Source organism: Macrosteles quadrilineatus, unplaced genomic scaffold, assembly GCF_028750875.1.
Source record: "Macrosteles quadrilineatus isolate MER2022 unplaced genomic scaffold, UCM_ALF_1.0 Scaffold_8__2_contigs__length_117827958, whole genome shotgun sequence".
NCBI lineage: Eukaryota > Metazoa > Arthropoda > Insecta > Hemiptera > Cicadellidae > Macrosteles > Macrosteles quadrilineatus.
The window spans coordinates 91833162-91853606 of record NW_026542601.1 but is presented as its reverse complement, the minus strand read 5'-3'; the positions used below and the strand labels follow the sequence as shown (position 1 = coordinate 91853606).

The 20445-nt window shown below is 33.7% G+C and overlaps 1 protein-coding gene across 2 annotated transcripts in view; it reads right to left on the bottom strand.

The window, feature by feature from the left end:
- Window positions 1-495: 495 nt before the first annotated feature.
- Window positions 496-20445, bottom strand: part of LOC129000812 (carboxypeptidase Q-like) — a 42864-nt gene continuing 22914 nt past the window's right edge. For both annotated transcript variants that reach the window (XM_054427833.1, XM_054427834.1), the window contains exons 2-8: window positions 11074-11224; window positions 8502-8588; window positions 7395-7560; window positions 5991-6140; window positions 3677-3767; window positions 1956-2138; window positions 496-958 (exon numbers count right to left, since the gene is read on the bottom strand). In XM_054427833.1, the coding sequence (XP_054283808.1) occupies window positions 673-958; window positions 1956-2138; window positions 3677-3767; window positions 5991-6140; window positions 7395-7560; window positions 8502-8588; window positions 11074-11224 (1114 nt within the window). In that variant the 3' untranslated portion in view covers window positions 496-672. The remainder of the gene's footprint in view (window positions 959-1955; window positions 2139-3676; window positions 3768-5990; window positions 6141-7394; window positions 7561-8501; window positions 8589-11073; window positions 11225-20445) is intronic.

The window sequence follows — 20445 nt, the reverse complement described above, 5'->3', positions numbered from 1 at the left end:
ATTTATCCAATGATTGTTTATTAATTGTGGTAATTAATTTATATTTGTGAATTTAATTGTTATTTATTTATGTAAGTTATTAGGAAAAAGTAAATTATAAGCTAAGAGAGTGGTAGATATCGAACCCCCAATGCCCCCTAACAGTATCATTTTGTGAATAAATTTATAAGTTGCAAAAAGAAAATATGTATGAACCGTCTAAGGTACCACATTAGTGGGACAGCCATCCATCACCAGGCGTATCTTGGATCAGTAAATTAAATGTGCAGCAAGCGATAAGCCAATGTAGGGAATAGGGCCTTGCGCCAGCTGACACATTTGAATTAAATAGAGGGATTTTGAAAAGTCATATTAAAGTCACTCACTCACTTGACATAAATGAGTCAAATTCAGACTCAACTTCCACTACAGACAAAGAAACATCAGTGGATCATATCGGCGCTGTCGCTGACGTTATCAAGGTAAAGACCCTTCAAAGAAAAAAATCAACAAGAATAAAATGTTTTAAAAATTTATACAAGAATCAGATTACACTGTACACTTGATCTTACAAGCTAATAAGGCACTTACAATAACTAAATTTTACAGGTAAAAAATATCAATCAGTATAACCTCTAACAATGTATCCATCATATTGGTCTAAAAATTAAAAGACATATCCATTTTAACATTTCATGCTATAGGAGCGGTCACGTTTTGCTGTGGAAAACCCACTCCAGGCAAATCCACACTCATATCAGCAATGACGAAGGCTGTGGCAGCCCACAAAGCAACATTCAAGTCTAAATCATCCGAGTTCATCACTGACATGGTGTCTGCGTCTGTGTGGTGGAACCAGAAATATTTCCCGTTGTCATTCAAGTTGCTCAGCAGCGGCACCTGGTTTGCCCACACAGTTATGTCAGATCCAACGTCTGAACTGTTTTTGAACTCTGTTGCCTTGATAGGGCTCATCAATCTGAAAAAAAGAAAATCTTTAGATAATTTTATGATAAGACAAAGGACTGATTTACATTGTGTTTTGATATTGTTAGATATTCTTCAATATCATTATTAGTTATACTAGGTGTAACCTGTCGAAATCGACAGTTGCTTTAAAGGCTTACGACAATTCTTCTAACTGTGACAAAAAGAGTGAAATTATAAAAAAATGTGAGCATTTAGCATTGTTTAATTAATGAGTAATAAATAGGTGAAGAAAAATTAATGACTATCGCGTTGGTTACAAAATATGGTTGGAATTACTCTTTGTGAAATTTGCTTTACAGTCGAAGTGTAGTGTTATTTTCACAAATGTCACTTTAAGGCCAACCAAGTGGGTCAAGGTCCGTAATAGGCCACTGCCTATATCTGTCAAGATATAGGTACTATTTTAGGCAAGGTTTCCGTGTTTGGATGTTATTAGACACAATGAGCACAATGAACTTCTTATGCAGATGAATAATCCATTGGTTAAGAGAAATATAAGCCGAATTAATAAATGTCACAATCCAAGCGCATTAAAATGGCTCTGGCCTGAACTTTTGTAGTATCGAGTTTGGACATTTTGTTTATGCACTTTGAGAAACTTCTTTTAGAGATAAATTAAATGGTTTTTGTTGCTGAGTAGCGCTAGTAAACATGTTCAACCCTTTTTGTTAGTTTAATAACATTCAAAATTGCCGTACTATATGAGTCTGAGGCTTTACAACGGTCTACCTGCTCATTTAAAAAATATCAATAACATATCAAGCAAAATAGGCCTTAAGCTATCAACATTTTAATAAAAAACACACCTCAATACATTCCCTGTAGCAGCAAACCTAAGTACTCATTAAAATTAATTTTATTTAATTAGGAAATAGTTCTGACGATTTTAAGGGAATATTTTAGTAGAAATCATGCCAGGTAATTGGAATTTTGCTTGGTCTGCGGGTTTTCTGCAGTGGGTTATTTTTCTTGAACGTATGACTTACTTGAGTATTTCCTTGATGATGCAACCACCTTGGTCCGAGCCTGAGTATTCCAGTCCTCTTGGGGTGAAAGTTCCTTCATCGGACTCCATCATCACCATGAAGTTGTGAGTCTCGTTCTGGTGGGCCTTGGCGTACGCCTGAGCACCAATTAGCCCCACCTCTTCAGCTGTCCACAATACTGCTCTGGAATATCAACAATAAAAATTCATCAAAGCCTAATAAACCTATGGGCCTCTCTCATTACACGACTAACACTATGTTTTTTGGTTGAAATGTTATGTACAAATCCTGTTCACAGTTAGGTTAGGTTAGGGACATTAAACAAGTTCAATGCGGTTGCGAGAACAGTTAATGCACTGCGTGGATGAGTTCGTGAACACGTTTAAATCTAGTTTCATCCAAATGTGAGGCATGCACTGCGTCCAAGTCGTTGTGGGCATAGTTTTACAAGAACCCAACAGATAGCAGCACTAAACAATACTGCTAGCCCTCAGAATTGTTAAATGGAGGGAAAGAGCAGGGGTGAAGTACCAGGATACACCATAAAAAATACAAAAAAAACGGTCAAGCACAATTTTGAGGTTAGGTTTCTTCCACAATGTTACAGTACATTCATTATTGTTATTCTATTGCATTTTTATTAGATCGAAGCCTAAACCCCAACTACAACCAATTTTTAACAGTCCCTACCTTGACTATGAAATTATTCACTTTCAATCAATATATTACAAGAGCAAATTTGAATGGACACAAGATAAAGCATTAATTTAAAATGAAATGAAATTAAAATCGTTTATTTTTTCAGCCAAAGTTAGGGCTATATGGCTCTTTCTTAGTCATAACCTGACATTCAAAAATATAACATAAATAATGTTACATTGGGATAACTTAATCTAATTAAACATAAAAATATTTAAAAATTCAAGTACCTACATTTCTCAGAAAGAAGAAGAAACAGACAAATTTAACAAATAAAAAACACATTTACACACTCTCACATAGATGCATCAGCAAACGCGCAAAGAAACAGTACCTAGCCCTAGGACACGCCAGCCGAGACAATCTTCTCAAAGTAGAGCTTTTTCAGTGCCGCCACAAACTGGGAACGTTTTTCAAGTGTCTTAATTTAGTAATTTTCAAGTGTCGTAATTTAGGTAATATAGATATCGAAACACTGACACTGAAGTTAATTTGGACATTATAAATTATTGAACCTGAAATGAATATAATGAGAAATTTACCTTAACTTATGTTTTGAACACCATACCTCACTAGGGCCCTACCCCATGTCCCGCACCTGTTACTCAGCCATGTTTCCTGTTGCGTTGCACCCACCACACCAACTCCGAGTCAGTTGCTTTCCTCACGTGATCAATCATCAATTACCTCACGTGCCGCGCATGCGTGACAGCCACGTCTTGGGTTGGTGCATGGCTTGACTTATGAACTATTCTTACCTTAATGGTGGGATATTCAAGTGGCTGTGGAGGTTGGGCTCCACAAGTGCATAAACCACAAAATTTGTTAGAGACAAACCATATTTTATATGGTTTGTCTACACTAAAAATATGTTTACTTAAATTATTAATTTTGAAGATTTGAACCAGTAGCATGCAGTTTTGTTCCTCACAGTCTCATGAGCAATTAATAACAATCCTAAACTTACAATGCAAACTAAATTGTTCCTTCCAAGACAATTTCCTAAGATAGTAAGTTATTACCTAATAGTGCGTTTTGGCCTGAGTCCTAGGCTTTTGAGCAAGGCCAGAGCACCCCATGAAATGAAAGCACCACCTCCATCGTCCATAGCTCCTAAAACAACAAAAATATTAACAAACCTTGCTTTGCATTCAATTTTTAATAGGTTTTGTGAGATTTATTTTTATTAGCTATTTAATTATTTCTATAAGAAATTGTAGTTTTAAGACAAGTAGCATAGTTTTTTTATTTTTTTTTATTTTTTTATTTTTTATTTAATCTAGTAAAATTATGATTTGACCTGGGCAAAATGGCTTCATAAGCGATTGAAGTGTATTCAACTCAACAAATGTTGTTTTTTTTTAGAACATATCCAAAATTGGACAAAATCTAACCTAGGAAAAGTAGTTAAAATTAAGATTTTAAATCCAGGCTATTTTGCTTAATTTGAGAGCCATTTATTTTAAAACATCGTCAACCTTAGTACTGGAATGCATCACAAATGAGTAGCCTACAAAAAACTCAAGAACACAGTATTAACACTTGGGTCTTTCTATACTCTCATAAATCTTTTGGGCTCAATTGGGACAATAATGAATGGTTCAGGACCAAAGGAAGTGTTGATACAGATAAACGGTTCCAATGCTGTACTTCATAAAAATGATGACTGGCAAAGCCATCTCCAGGGCTATCCCTGGTCATATGGTTGTCTTTTTAGGCTTACCTCAGTCAGTAGTCCAAAACTGTGCCTAGCTTCAATTATTTTAAGCTGACAGTTTCATTGCAATGCAACATCGTCGGAGCTTCACATCAAAAACATCAAAATTTACACATAATACAGTATATACCTTTACTATATTACATGTAAATTTAAATGTTTTTGATGTGAGCATCGAGGATGTTGCATTCCAATGAAACATGTCAGCCTTGAATAATTTAAGTTAGGTACAGTTTTGGTATTGACGGTGGTAAGCCTAAAAAGTCATATATACGTAGTCCAGGGGCTATCAGAGAATGAATGCTATATGCTTGACGACATGTCTACTTTATTACCAGCAGAGGTTTTTACTCTGCAATGAAGACGGAAAATGTCCCAAAGTATCAAGTCTGATAATGAATTCTCTGTAAAAGTGGGGACTTGGGCTATAACAGATGCGATTGCTAATGCTTTTAAGGATGAGAAATTGCAGTTACAATCATTGGAGACTAGTAAGCTGTGGTTGGCGTCTCAGAAATGGCTTAACATTAGTAAATAGGAGGAGGACGCAGATTTTTCTTTTTTACCCTTTTATTTTAGATAAATATAGACGCATCGTGTTACAATAAACTCATTATAAAAGACATAAAAGGACATAATAATATCATAAAAATATTCACAGAAAAATATGAAAAATAGGCTTAGGGCTTAAGTTAACCAAGTACAATCCAAACTAATTGGGTGGAGCGAGCGAAGCTCTTTGAGACCGGACCTTATGCAAGCTATATAATCAATTAACTCATTAACAGCTGAACATAATCCAAACTTTCCAGGGTTATTTTGAGAAACAGTGTCCATGTTATTAAACAAACTAATATCAATTAGATAATGTCTGTACAATTTGAAACCAAAGTAATGTTTTTAGCATTAGCCTTATGAGTTGCCATGATGGTTACGAGATAACAACATACATGTAAACAAAGAATCTTAGCATATGCTTGTTAGCAATCTAATAGACGATCTAAATACAGCACAAAGGAAAAACCACTCAGGCAACCTTTGATCAAAGAATACAGAGAAAGTATTACAGGGCAGTCTGGGAGCACGGTTCCGTCTCTACTAGCTGTCCTGTGTACATTCCACCCACCCCTTCCAACCCAGATGTTATTGGAAATTAGCAATAAACACACCCCCTTACACCCCAGGCCCTAGCGCGGCCGCGCGCCTGGACTAATTGCGACTACTGTATTTAAGAGGTACCATACACTATCTTACTGATTTTATCTGCTGCAATATTAAAATGCTATGAGAAGCGAGGAAAACAGGTCCATGGCGTAGGAAGTGATGGAGGAAGTAGTAAAGAATGGCAGTGCGGAGTGTGGGATATTTTAAGGATATTTAGTTTGCATAAATGTATAATCCTATACATTTACGTTAACGTTTATACATTACATTAACGTTTTTATATTAGTATATTTTTAAATTCAAATTTTATTAAAAAAAAAAAGATTTTTTCTAACTTCTTTGTTTACTCCACTCAATTGGCAGACCTGAAACTATATATTAGAAAACTACTGAGCTCATGGCCCGAGTTTCCTTGTGCCCAAAGAGGCTTATTGGAATGACAAAACCAGTTTTACCTTGTCCGACGTCCCAACTGTCCAGATGTCCAGAGACTAGAACCACCTTTTCAGGATACTGAGTACCTTGTAGTTCAACAACTGTGTTGCGAGACACTACGTCTTCCAACGTCTTCGCCTCCATCTTGAGCTGGATCTTGAGAGGAGTGCCTGCACAAAGTTTAGGGGACAATCAGTAATTAAATTATCCTTCAGGTTTTTAACCCTCCGAGTGTCCCTTGTTTTGGCCTTAATGTCTGCCTATTTTTTGCTCATTTGCAAGGTTTTATTAAAACGGATCTGAGAAGCTTGAAAACAATGTTAATTATACTGTTCTATATACCATTTTGTTTGGAAAATCATGGGCTTCAATATTATACATAAAACATAAAAAACATTTGTTTCAAAAAAAATTTTTAGGTAAAAAAAAATATTTTGGAAAATGTTCAAAAAAAAAATAAGTTTGCGCTCAATAAATTGTATAAATTATAGGCCTATAAATATTTGAAAATAGCCACTTTGTTCTAAATTTTATGAGGATTACAAATATATAATAATATAAGGAAGTAGATTTGCAAATAAATAAGTTATGGGCAAAAAACAGATTTCAGTACGTAGCGTTTAGCTAAGAATGCATAGCCTAACCATAGCTAGGAATCTGGCTGATAATTTACATCAATATCACTATCTACTTCTTCAGGATCATCAACCAGCCCTTCAAAATCACTTAAATCTTCTTATAATGCACCACGTATATCACTACTTTTGATTTTTAACACTAAAACAATGATAAACGTAATAAAACACATCAGTCATCGGTGCGAGGTTAACCAAGCTGTTTACAAATACGCACGTCAGCTGTCTGCTACAATATTTTCGGAACTAAAATGAAAAGCACTTAGAGACAGACCTCCGGAGAAAGCTCTGAATCTGGCAAATAAAACGATACCTATTCGATCCAGTTCAATCCGATTTTGTCAGTCATAGAGCCTTCGCCGTAAACAGTGTTTGTGAGTCGATGCATCGACACAAAACACTACACAAAGTGTGTTATGTGTCGAAACATCGACAAATAACACTCGGAGGGTTAAGCATCAGTGGGACATCACCTGTAAACTTACTAATACAGGAAGTATGCATTTTCAACTGCACCATGTAACACTAAAATTTGAGTTAACCAAAAACATTTAAAAAATTTTAATTGGTTTATGTCAAACTGAATTGAAAATTGAAATTGACTTGAGTTATTAATTGACTAAAAGCTTTAAAAGACTACAGAAAGCTTCTTTCCAAATCAATCCTATCTTTAGATCGACAAATTTTAATCCTAAATAAACTTTCTACAATGGAGCTGGCTCGCCTGTATTCAAATTCTACTATGTGACACTTTGAGTAAAACAGGTTAGAGTAATCACAATAACCTACCTCTCTGACTCATCCTCAGCAACATCTGGGTGTCTTCCACAGTGAGTGCTGCCGCAGGTATCTTGGTGACGCCATCCTGATAATGCATCATGCCTGTGTGGGGAGTGTTGATGGAGAACGGAGTGATGGACCTGATCAGAGCTGCCACGCCCCCTACTTTGGCTACCTGCAAGTATGGTTTATGTGTTACAACTAGATTGTATGCAAATGTGAATAGAAAAAACAGTATTTTTAAAATAATAAGTTCACAGCTGAACCAAAGTACCGATTAGGAGTGATATAAATTAATACAGTCATTCTTTATTGTTATTTGATCAAGACTGTACTTATATAGTACCAGTATGTTTATCCACATAAGTAAGGTTTTATCTTAGGTACAGAAATTTACAAAAAAAGTATGGAACCTTGCGGAACACCTAACGCTGGCCAAGTTAGAATAATATTTTATTGATTTGTTTTATCTTATAATACTGTATTTGACTTTGTCTATTGCCATGTGCTTAACGACAATAAAATTCTTGATTCTTGATGGCGGCAAGCAACTTACAAATCAAAACAGAATCCACTTCACGAAGGCACAAGACTGCGCTGATAAAATGACGCGACTACCAACTCACCACTCACCACAACAAAGATATGAGTAATGAAGTTTACAGATAGATACATATGCAGAGGTGAGGTGCCCTCATGCCTAGTACCTGCAAATAGTGTGCAATAGCCGATAACCTCCAAAGACTACTGCATGGAGCACTGGCTCAAGGGACTTCTTAACTCTTGTTGTAAAGGAGTGTCATCAGTTGTTAATAGCTTTGGTTTCTTAACGAATTCAGATTTTCAGTCCTAAATTTTGTTTGGTTTATTAATTGTGACACTGGAAACAGACAGTAAAATCCTGATGTGTTAACAAGGAGATTAATTCCTAACCTCTTAAGGATGGAAGGAAGGATGGACCTGAGCCTTTGTTACCTTTAGTGGACTTGTAAATTTATAAGTTGCCATGATAACGTAGACTACAAAACTTAATTTAAAAAATAAATCTTTCTGGTTGTAAAATAAAATTGTAAAAATAGGTAATATACAAAGTATTTAAAATAATTTATATCTTACCTCTATCGCTGCTAAACTTCGATATTTGACGGTTGCTCCATAGCTACCGAGCCAGTCCTCTGCGATCACTACAATCTTGCCTTGAGCCTGAAAGATAATGAATATTATAGCTTTACATTATAATAGAGTAAAATTTGTTATATTCACTAACATTCATTCATTAAGTAGGGCACACATTGTATACATCGAATCTCGAATGGCGTAATTACTTAAATTAAAATTAAAATAGTACATATTAAAATAATCTATATATTATATTATAGTGTTGTTTTTTTTCGGTAGACCATAATTTCCTTAATTCTTCACCAATTTTCATATTTCAAAGCTTTTTTTACCCACTACGCTAGGAAAGTACACAAAACACTTATTTTTCAATAGTTTTTTTTTTTTTTAAACTATCTATTATATCATTCTGCAAGTAATTTAAACTTGAAATATTTATTTACGTTATTCAATCAGCTGAAACATGTGAATTAAATTAATCGAAACAAACAAATATTTATTTCTCAAATCCAAGTGTTTTGTTTTTAAAACGTTTTTATTAGCTCGCTTTCTTGTCCGGTACAAATTTTGAAATCAATTTCATACTAACTTCCCGACGAGCTAGAGACTTGAAACATAGCTCATAAATGGATGACAATTCAATATTATATCATTTAATTTCCATATTTCCCTTGGGCTACGCCCCATGGGCTTGTTTTTATTAAATCGCTTTCTTGCAAATTTTGATACTTCCCGATGAGCTAGAGACTTGAAATTTGAAACATAGCTCATAAATGGATGACAATTCAATATTATATCATTTAATTTTCATATTTCCCTTGGACTACGCCCCATGGGATTGTTTTTATTAGCTCGCTTTCCTACAAATTTTGATATCAATTTTAAACGAAGTTCCCGATGAGCTAGAGACTTGAAACATAGCTCACAAATGGATGACAATGCAATATTATATCATTTAATTAATTTTCATATTTCCCTTGGGCTACGCCCCTTTGGCTTCCAAATTTTCTATGTTTACATTTTAAAAGAATGTAAACATATAAATTAATGTAAGTCAGCTGTAAATACTTAAATTTGACAGTTAGAAGAGCAGATGTTAAGAGGTACAGGTTCTGCTCCTGAGATATTCTAAAAATATAAAACAATCATTTCAAAGTAAAGATAAATTATGTGATTACAGATAATAAGGTTTTGGGTTTTGGTTGTATTAAGAGGCTATATAAAATAGATTTAACATATTTACACATTATAGACTAAAAACTAGATAATAATTTATAAATAAAAATACTTTTTATAAATGCCACGTTTTTAAACGCACTAAAAAGTATAAAATAATTTATAAAATGTTGAGAGAATAAATACTTGTAAGATTTAAAACGAAAAACGTGGGGCGCATGCAATAGATCATAATAGTTCAATAGGTGAAGTTAATTATTGTAAATCAGCATGCGCCCCACGTTTTTCGTTTTAAATCTTACAAGTATTTATTCTCTCAACATTTTATAAATTATTTTATACTTTTTAGTGCGTTTAAAAACGTGGCATTTTCAAAAAGTATTTTTATTTATAAATTATTACTACTTCATCCATGACGACCAACATACTTAGTCTGTGCTCTCTACAATAAATGGTTAACCCTGGAAATTAAATCAGATTATTCACTTTAAAGAAGTCAAAACAAGAACAACTCAAATGTAATTACCGAATGGATTCTTTAGCTTTTATATTTTTTTTTTCAATAGTCTTCATTTTGATATACCTACCAACCACTCTATGTATGTTTAAGAATTCCATCTTCAAACATCACCTCTTATCTCTTATGTTTTCTTTACTTCAGATGTCAATGAATAGTTATTTTGTGTCGAATTTCTTACTGACAGGAAAGAAATTCGACTTAATAAATGATTTTCAAAACTGTTTTTTTTTTAATATAAACAGTCTACAATAACAGTCTATAAATGAATAATAACAGTCTACAATGGCATTCAACTATTCAATGCACTGCCCACTTCCCTGAAGATGGAAAATAGTGTGGACAAATTTGGCAAAAGGATTAAGAGGCTTCTTTTGTCACGTTGTTGTTATAGTGTTGGAGACTTTTTAGTTTTTAAGAAAACAATGATCTTTAGTTTTTAGATTTTATCCATAAGAAAATTTTGTTTTGATTTGTTTAAGAGAAATTTTGTTGATGCTATTATGCAGTTTGTAACGTCTGTCAAAAATAAAGATATTTTAGTTTGAGTTTGGAATCAATTAGTAGCTGTATTGATGGTTGACTAGGAAATTCTTACACATGGATTGTCATGTTTGTTGTGTTGTACTCAGTGGTGTTATACCTCGGGATCATGAGCCTCAAACTTTGTGTATGTTTCTCAAACTAAATGGAGCGTGAGTGTAGAAGGAAATGAAGTGATATGTGTTGTTACTGAGATCAGCTGGTTCTTTATTTAAGAGTTTTCATGTAAAGCTCAATGATCAAGAAGTGCTGGGTCCAGTTTTGAAGCATCAAAAAGTACTGACTTTCCTCAGGATCGACCTGTGATCTAATGATTGGTTGTTGAACACCTACCTCAGGGCCTCGTTCGTGCAGTTCATCAAATGACTTGACAACTAAAACATCAGCAGTGATGCCTTCTTCGGGAGTTCCCACGCTGTAGCCGAGACCTAACATGTTGAGCTTTTGGTATCTCGGAGATATCAGGAATGCTGACTCGTTACCTCTGAAACAACACATACAAATACAACAACACGCATCTTGCAGTTATCCTGGTGTAGATAGTTTTCTATTCAAGTAGGCTATATTTATTTAAAGCCTACATTTGCATGTACAATTTATGAAAAAAAAAACAGTGTATATTAAAGAATGTATAAAATACTAGGCAACCCGTGCAAAGCATTCGCACTGAATCCTTTTCAAAAGTACACAACATACAGTTAATACCCCCGCCGCAGCAAACCTGCAGACTAAGCGAATTTCCATCTGCCTGATTGGTTTTTACTTAAACATGCTTTCTTCTACGTGTCCAGTTTATCCCTATTTATATAAAATTATATTGAATTTTCTAGTACAGGGTGGTCAATTATTTTTTTTTAGTTTCTCTTTTAGGAAAATGTTAATAGCTTAGTATAAAATAAATAAATTTGCAATGTTTGATCAACTAAAACCAAGTTACAACAGATTACTTATTCTGTGATTTTGAAATTTACAATTATAAAATTTTCTTTGTAACCAATTACCGCAGAAAAACACTTCATATATATACACTAGACTATTTGTTTTTTAAGCTCTAAAAAATGCTTTGGGTAGAGATTGATAAGTAGTAAAGATTGACTGGGACGGTGGCGTCGTCCTGAAATCCAGCTACTAGGAGGTCACAAATTGTGGATATAGGTATGCACTGTAGATGCGATGCTCCCTGGTGTGGATTAACGTCCGCACTAGTGAGTACTACGACTACCCGCAGTACTATCTTGATAAATAGACCAATTGTTAATTACAAGGAAAATGTGGTTCGGATTCCACTATAAACTGTAGGTCACTTAGTTGCCATTAGCTGGCTATTAATTAACAGCTGTGTCTAAGGAATGTCGGCCTTAGTCACTAACAAGACTACAAGATCGCGCCACTCATCCTACACTAATCTCCATTCATATTTGTCTTAAAATACCTACTTTGTATGGTCGCCATTTCATCAAAAAGTATTAAAGTATTAAGTATTAGTAAATTCTAAGTTTTGAAGGTGAAAAAACCCCACTCGTACTCCATAAAACCTTGTTGTGAGGTAAATTTTAAGGGATTGCCAGAAATGTGTGTAGTGTAAACTCTAAAAGGGAGATTAAACTTGTATTCATTGTAGCCTACAGGTAAGACCTAACCCTAAAACCAGCCATGCTCTAATTTCATTCCCGGAGTGCTCAGAAGGAGATGATAAAATCAAGGGGTCGATGGGTAGCTTTATCATGGTGTTAACTGATTAATTTTTCAAATTTAATTAAAATTACGACTATTTTAAATCAAAATTGATAACTATTAAATTTGAGTTTAAATTTGTTGTTTGATTTTGTTGAGAGAAATAATTTTGCATATCTTTCAACATGTATATAACTTAGATTAATATGTCACTAGTGGATGTTAGTAAAAAAGCCTCCAAAGAAACGTCAACCTCTCCACCACCTTGGAGGTCACTCTTTTTTTAATACAGTGGTTCCCAATAAATTTTTAACCCAGAGAATATATTTTCAATTGACAAAATAATTAATTAATACCCAAAATAATAAATTCCATAATATTACATTAGATTTGTATTTAGTGATTTGAATTAGTTGTGATATTTGTTAGTTATGATATTTATTACATTCATGACCCTTTCCCTAGCCAATACTCTTATATTTTAGCAATACCTAAACATTTTTTTTGAGTCAACTTGTTATTTTGTTATTTAAAACTGTTAAGTTAATGTGTTATCTTTTAAAAGTAAAATAAAATTGTATGTTGTAAAAATCAAAGTTTATAAAAAAGAATAAAGTTACTTTAGTGGATAAGGTAGGTTTTTATGTTTTAGAGATTTGTGCATTTTTTAAATTTGTATATACTGTACTACAAATTATTCTTAAGTGTAACGTTGAGAACCACTGTAGGGTAAGAGGTTCCCACAGCCTTGGTGACACAAGCAAGGACTGTGGTATGGAGAAACCCTTCTGCAGAACTGTCTTAAAAAAGACAGTTCACGTAACTGCCTTTCGTAAAGAACAGTGTTGGGCACGTAGCCTTTGGTCACCTCCACCTTGTGAGATGACATTGCCGTAGCATCTTAACTGTCTTTCGTAAAGAACAGTCGGGCACGTAGCCTTTAATCACCTCCACCTTGTGAGATGACATTGCCGTAGCATATTTTTTAACCTGAGAAAACAAACAAATTATACGTCTAATAACACTATTAATAATATATTTACACTTATACTGTTGAATCAAAATCACAATCTTTTTTTATTAACTGTCTTTCGTAAAGAACAGTTGGGCACGTAGCCTTTAGTCACCTCCACCTTGTGAGATGACATTGCCGTAGCATCTTAACTGTCTTTCTTAAAGAACAGTTGGGCACGTAGCCTTTAAGGGGAGACTAAACCTTTTATGTCTTAAAAAATTTAATTTTTGTTTTTCGTCTAAAATTAATCTCCGTTTCTTCCTGATTAAGAAAATATATAATACTTAGAATATTAGAAAGCTTCTTATGATAACAATAAATAAACAAAGCTGACTCTACGGAGGTTTCGGCCCCACTATTCTTATGGCTTTGAGTGTGTGCTGCAAAGCTTTAAGTGTGTTTTTCCGAAAGTTTGTTTTTTTATCTTTAGGTACATATATTTCAAAATCTGTAATACATAGAGACTTAAAAATTTGCATGCATTAGTCTGGGTACTTGGTGAGTACATTAAACCAATCATATATTGATTAGTTATAAATTTTCATTTTAAAAATAATTATTTTTATTTTTAGAATGTCTCATAAAAATTTGTATTTTTTAAATTATTGAAAATAATTTTTATATTGATATATATATATATTTTTTTTAAGTGGTTTAACATAATGATATGAATGTGATAATTAAGTGTTCAAAAAATCAGTATGATAGGTTTAGTAGTTTTTGTGCTATATGTAGGTACTTGAACTTGTAGAGAATATCCATTTAAAAAGCATTGGACCAGAAAAGGTACAGTCTCCCCTTAATCACCTCCACCTTGTGAGATGACATTGCCTTAGCATATTTTTTTATTAACTGTCTTTCGTAAAGAACAGTTGGGCACCGTAGCCTTTAATCACCTCCACCTTGTGAGATGACATTGCCGTAGCACATTTTTTATGAACTGTCTTTCGTAAAGAACAGTTGGGCACCGTAGCCTTTAATCACCTCCACCTTGTGAGATGACATTGCCGTAGCATCTTTTTTTATCTGAAAAAACAAACAAATTATATGTCTAATAATACTAGTAATAATATATTTACACTTATACTGTTGAATCACAATCATAATTTTTTTTTGTTTTTTCATTAACTGTCTTTCGTAAAGAACAGTTGGGCACGTAGCCTTTAATCACCTCCACCTTGTGAGATGACATTGCCGTAGCATATTTTTTTTGTTAACTGTCTTTCGTAAAGAACAGTTGGGCACGTAGCCTTTAATCACCTCCACCTTGTGAGATGACATTGCCTTAGCATATTTTTTTATGAACTGTCTTTCGTAAAGAACAGTTGGGCACGTAGCCTTTAATCACCTCCACCTTGTGAGATGACATTGCTATAGCATCTTTTTTATGAACTGTCTTTCGTAAAGAACAGTTGGGCACGTAGCCTTTGTCACCTCTACCTTGTGAGATGACATTGCCGTACATTTTTTTATAATGAACAGTCTTTCGTGAAGAACAGTCGGAACAATTGATTCACCTACCCAATCTATGGTAAGGCATCTATGTTATCTATGCTGTAAATTGTTTTTCCTACCCTAAAGTATTGCACAAGGTGTATTACATTTTCAATTAAATTAGTGTTAAATTTCGTTATGGTAGTAGAGCGCCCAAGCACCTCATCTCTGAGACGAGCAGTAGTGTTTTTTACCGTCTACATTTTTGATACGCATTTACTTAATTTGTAGAAAGTGAAATTTTTATGTTTATTTTTGTGTCTGATATATGAGTATATTTGTTAAAATTGTGTATGATTTCCTAAATTATTTTTAAGTTTTGTACATAGTAGAAAATTAAAGAAATCATAGCAAAATGTGTATTGTTATTTAATTTAGAATATGTGGGTAATCTTGACCTCTGCACTATTATTTAAAGGTTCAATTAACTGTATTTTGTGAAGAACAGTTGAGAGGACATTGCCTTTATCAGGTCAAACTTGTGAGGTGACACTGTCTAGAAATATTTTCTTGTTTTTTCTTTAACATTTTTCCAGTACTATTACATATGTGTTAGTTTCAACTTCAGGTTTGTTACATTTTGTGACTTTGTTATCATCAGCTTGATACCATGTATTACCACACCTAAGCTTACATGTGTAGTGGCCACTAGTAATATTTGTTCCATGGTGATCTATTATACCAGATATTTTAAAATTAGCATCATCTATTTTAACAATTTCACTGTGTAGATTGGTAAGGGTTTTAAGATTTTTGACCCAATTACCTCCATTAACTTCAAAAATCATTAGTTGTACAAAAATAACAGAGCATTGCTCAGTTAGAGAAACGGTACTTTTTGTCATTGAGTTGTTGGAACCACACATACCACATGTTTTAGTAATGTTTTCCCAGTTTCCATAAGATTTTTTAAATAATTTATTTAAAGAATTCGTATTGTGTGATGTATAAATTGGCAAAATCAAGTTTTTATTAACATTGTCATCTTTGTAATTATGTGAGCAATTTAAACATTTGTATTCTATTGTCAATTCATGTTTAACTATTTTTTCAAGTTCTGGGAGACAGTTCATTAGGTAAGCAATAAATTCAGGAACATCTTGTTGTTCAGGTAAGGTAAAATGTTCAATATCATTGATCGTATCTACTAATTGTCTTACCATCAAAGAACTTAGGAGGTTTCCAGTGGGATTTAAATATGATTCACATAATTCCATCATTACATCATTTTGTTGAGCTACCACTGCTTCTCGCAGTACTGGGATAAAAAGAATACATTGACACACAGTATTTGCATAGCATGATACACCATCAACATTCTTAAAACCAACAACATTAACAGTTTCTTTATTTGTTTTGTCGACTGGTTCAATCATAGCATTTTCAGTTTCATTAATTTCTGTTCCAATATCTTCAGAACTGCAAGTATTTAAACCACCGATAACAACATCACTTTCTGTTGGATTGGTATCTTTTTCCTTACTGATGAAACCAATTATTGGTTTATGGTAGCTAAAGTATGACTCAAAATATGATGCGGAAAGAGACTCTATGTTAGAATAGCAAATGTCTATTTGAGTCATTCCATTTGTAGATGGCTGCTTATTAATTTTATTATGAAGACATTTTGAATTTAGGTATCTATCCAAGTGCATTCCATTTTTATCCATTAAATTTATGTTAAAATCTCCCAGTACTATTGTTTTGTCACTGTTTTCAAGGGCAGAATCAATCATTGCTTCAACTTTTGATTTTATTGTCTTAAAAGTAGTTGAAGGTGGTTTGTAGGTAATGCAAATACTATATGCTCCAATTCCTAGTGTTACCATGTTGCAAGCTTTTCCTTTTTCTTCACAATTATGTTCAAATAGTACATCTGCATGATTCTCAAGTTCAGTTTTACAATATACTGCTAAACCATAAGCATGACGAACAGATTTGTTTACATCTACTCGGTAAACTTCTTTGTAGCCATTGATATCAATGCAATCACTTGGCAATGTCCAGGTTTCAACCAGTGCTATTACACTTGCGCAAGTTAAGAAGTGATCAGTTATTAAATCTTTGTGGTGCTTTCTTAATGATTGGATATTATGAAAGACAACAGAAAAATCAGATGAGATTGTATCCAAAAACACCAATTCCATTTTAACTGGTTTCTCTTTAAGAGCATTTTTGATTACTCTGCTTACTTCATCATTACTTTTTTGAGGCTTCACAAAATTTCCTCGAATAAAGAGGCCATTTAATGAAGTTACTCTACTGAAGGCTACATATATTTCATTTCGTTTCATACCAGGCTTTAAATTTACTACAGCAGATTCGTATGTTCCACCTTGACTTTTGTATATAGTTATGGCTTCTGCTGGTACCATAGGAAACTGTCTCCTCGTTACCAATGCTAATGTATTTTGTCTTGGTTTAATATTTTTTGATACCATTCCAATCGGTGTCAAAGTCGAATCAATATTCTTAGCGATTGAAACATGCTTGAGTTCAGTTCGAGTTTTCTTACCAACAATTGGGTCGCTGAAATATAACCACAGTCTTTTCACATTTCCTGCTTCATTGGTTTCAATATACTTCAATACCCCAACAGCTCCATTTACTAATCCATCATCAGTTTTTATATTATTAGTCAGCATATAATGTATCCCAATGCTGATCTTGAGATATTTTGGCAAACCATACGTAGCAGACACTTTAAATTCTTTAATTGCTTTAAGAAGGCCTTTTTTCACATTTTCATGAACCTTCCCAATAACTTTGTCACTTGCATTAACAGTCACAACTTCAGTTTGCTTCTGAAATGCAGACTCATTGAATCTATCTACTTCAGCATTACTTCTGTAGAGTCTTATCACATCAGAAGGTTCTGCGACATTAACTCTAGAATTAAACATAGCAACTTCTTCATCTGTTAATGTGCCTTCTGCCAAGTTGTTGAGTGCTATTGCAAATTTTGCATCTTCCTTTTGTCTCATTATTTCTGTTAGTTGGAAGAAGGAAAATTTATCCCAAAGTGGATTTCCAACAAGTTCACTGTATGCATTGCTTGAGTCTGGTTTGAAAATATATTTATCACCAACTGGTGCTAGTTGATTAAAATCTCCAAACATTATAATTGATTTGCCAGCAAAAGGTTCACTTGATCTATAAATTTGTTGGAGTCTGGTGTTTATTTGGCCAAGAACTTTACTACCAACCATACTGATTTCGTCAATGATGATGAGTTTTAAATCATGTAGTTTAGACAGTATAGAATTACTAACACTACTACTTAGGGGAGGCATTTCTGATCCAAATTGATTCAAAGGTAGAACAAATGCAGAGTGTAATGTTACACCTTTGATATTAAAAGCTGCTTTACCAGTAGGAGCACATATAAGAATTTTTAATGATTCTAGATCGGTCCCCTCCTTACTATTGTAATGTCTTAAAAGTGTTTGATGAATTGATTCTATCAGTCTTGACTTTCCAACTCCTGCCCCTCCTAGTACGCATTCATATACAGGGCCTTTTTGCAGTTTATTAGAATTCAAAATGTGTAACATATATTTCTTTTGCTCTTTATTCAATGATTGGACCATTTGTTCATAATCCTCATCATTAACTAAATGTGGAACTGGAAAAGAAATTTCATCTGCAGTTTTCTTTTTATTTGCATCAATACCTGTATCAAAGAAGATGTCACCTTCATTATTTCCACCATCTAAAACTGCAAATTCATTGTCACCATTGGCATTCATATCATTTTCATCTTCACTACTTTCATTACCAGCACCATGGTCAATTACTGCTGTGTCAATAGGATCATTTGGGACATCATCTCCAGAGTCTTCATAAATAAATTTAGATCTATTGTTTAAAATAGTGTCCTTGAAACTAGAAAATTTGTTTTTGTGGTTTACATTAATAAGTTCTTCATCTTCATTTCTCCATGGTAGAAATAGCATTAACTGCTCTCGATAATAGTTACACTCATCATTTTCAACATTGTATCTTACATATCTTAAGATTTTTGGTTTTTTTCGTCTACTGAAAGATTTTGTTTCAGATGTTGGCTCATTCTCCACTGATTCTGTTTCACTAAGAACATTGTTGTCTGATTCATTGTCCTCTGAAATGTCTATGGTTTTTTTGCAAGTTGACATAGTGTAGAAAGCTGCAAATTCAGCAAGGCATACGCCATTAAGTTCCTCTGGTCTCTGGGCATAGTGATCTATGACACTTTTTTTGAATACATCAGTTGAGTTACTTGGTAGTTTAATTAGCTCTTTTTTGGACTTAAGAAGGGAAACTCGCTTTTCAGGTGGGGAAGTATTTACAAATATTGTTCCACGTGAACATACTGACAAAGGTAAGCTAAGTAGGTAGTACACTGCTTCTTGTGCAGAAAACTCACTTGCATTTAGGAATTTATTTGCAAGGAACTTAAGTTTCTCTCTTAATGTGAAATCTCCCTTTTTTACTTCTTTTACTGCATCACGAATGATTTTTGACATGCCACTAGTACTCTTGTTTATGTAATTTAAGATGTACATGGCGCAAGAGTACACATCGGTAATGAATTGAATGTCCATGTTTGATCTATGCAAGGATAGTATCTCTGGGTTAAATGCATGCATAGGTCTTTTCAATGAACTCCTCAAAGACATTATGTAATCATTTTCTGATAAATTTAACTTTAAAAGAAACTCGTCAAATGTTCCATCTTGTTCCTTTTGATACATTTCATCCAGTAATGCTCGAATCTTCTTAAAGTTTGACTTGTGCTTATTTTGTTCATTTTCTGGTACAAATTCATCTAAAGGCTCCAGTATTTTGGTTTCTTTCATTGGAAAGGATGGAATGCCGAATCGACATTTCTTTTCATTCTTTTTCTTCTTCCAACATGTGAAAGTATGTTTATGGACTTGGAACTTGATCAGTTCACTTGAAAGTCCTGAGCAGTTGCTACTACATGACACAAAACGGTCAATGAAATCTTCACATTCTTTGTAGCTTTCAGAACAGTCAGGATTGAACTTTGGAGCGTCTTTCAACCAAATTAAACAATGAGCATGAGGTGATCCCCTTTGTTGAAATTCTATCCTAATGTAACTATCAACAAGTATGTATTCTCGAAAAACACTATCTTTGGTTCTCAAAACATTGAACAATTTTCGAATACGATAATCAAAGTAGAGACTACATGTGACAGGATCATGTTTTATTAATCTGACTTTTTCTTCATATGTCATGTTCAAAGCCTCATCTTCTGATACTTCAACATCATCAACAACCTTACTTAATATTACTAGAAGCTCTGCCCACTTTGTTTCAGCAGGTGAGAGAGTTATAAAGAAAGTTGGTGGTCCGAGTTGCCTTATCATAGCAAAAAGTTCTTTCTTTTTTTGTTCCCAGTATGCAGGTGAGTTTCTATCAGGGGCAAATATTTTATATCCACTATCATGTATTGTAATAGTTTTGATGAAATCATCTGCCAATACTGATCCCACTGTTGCATTATGTCTGCCACT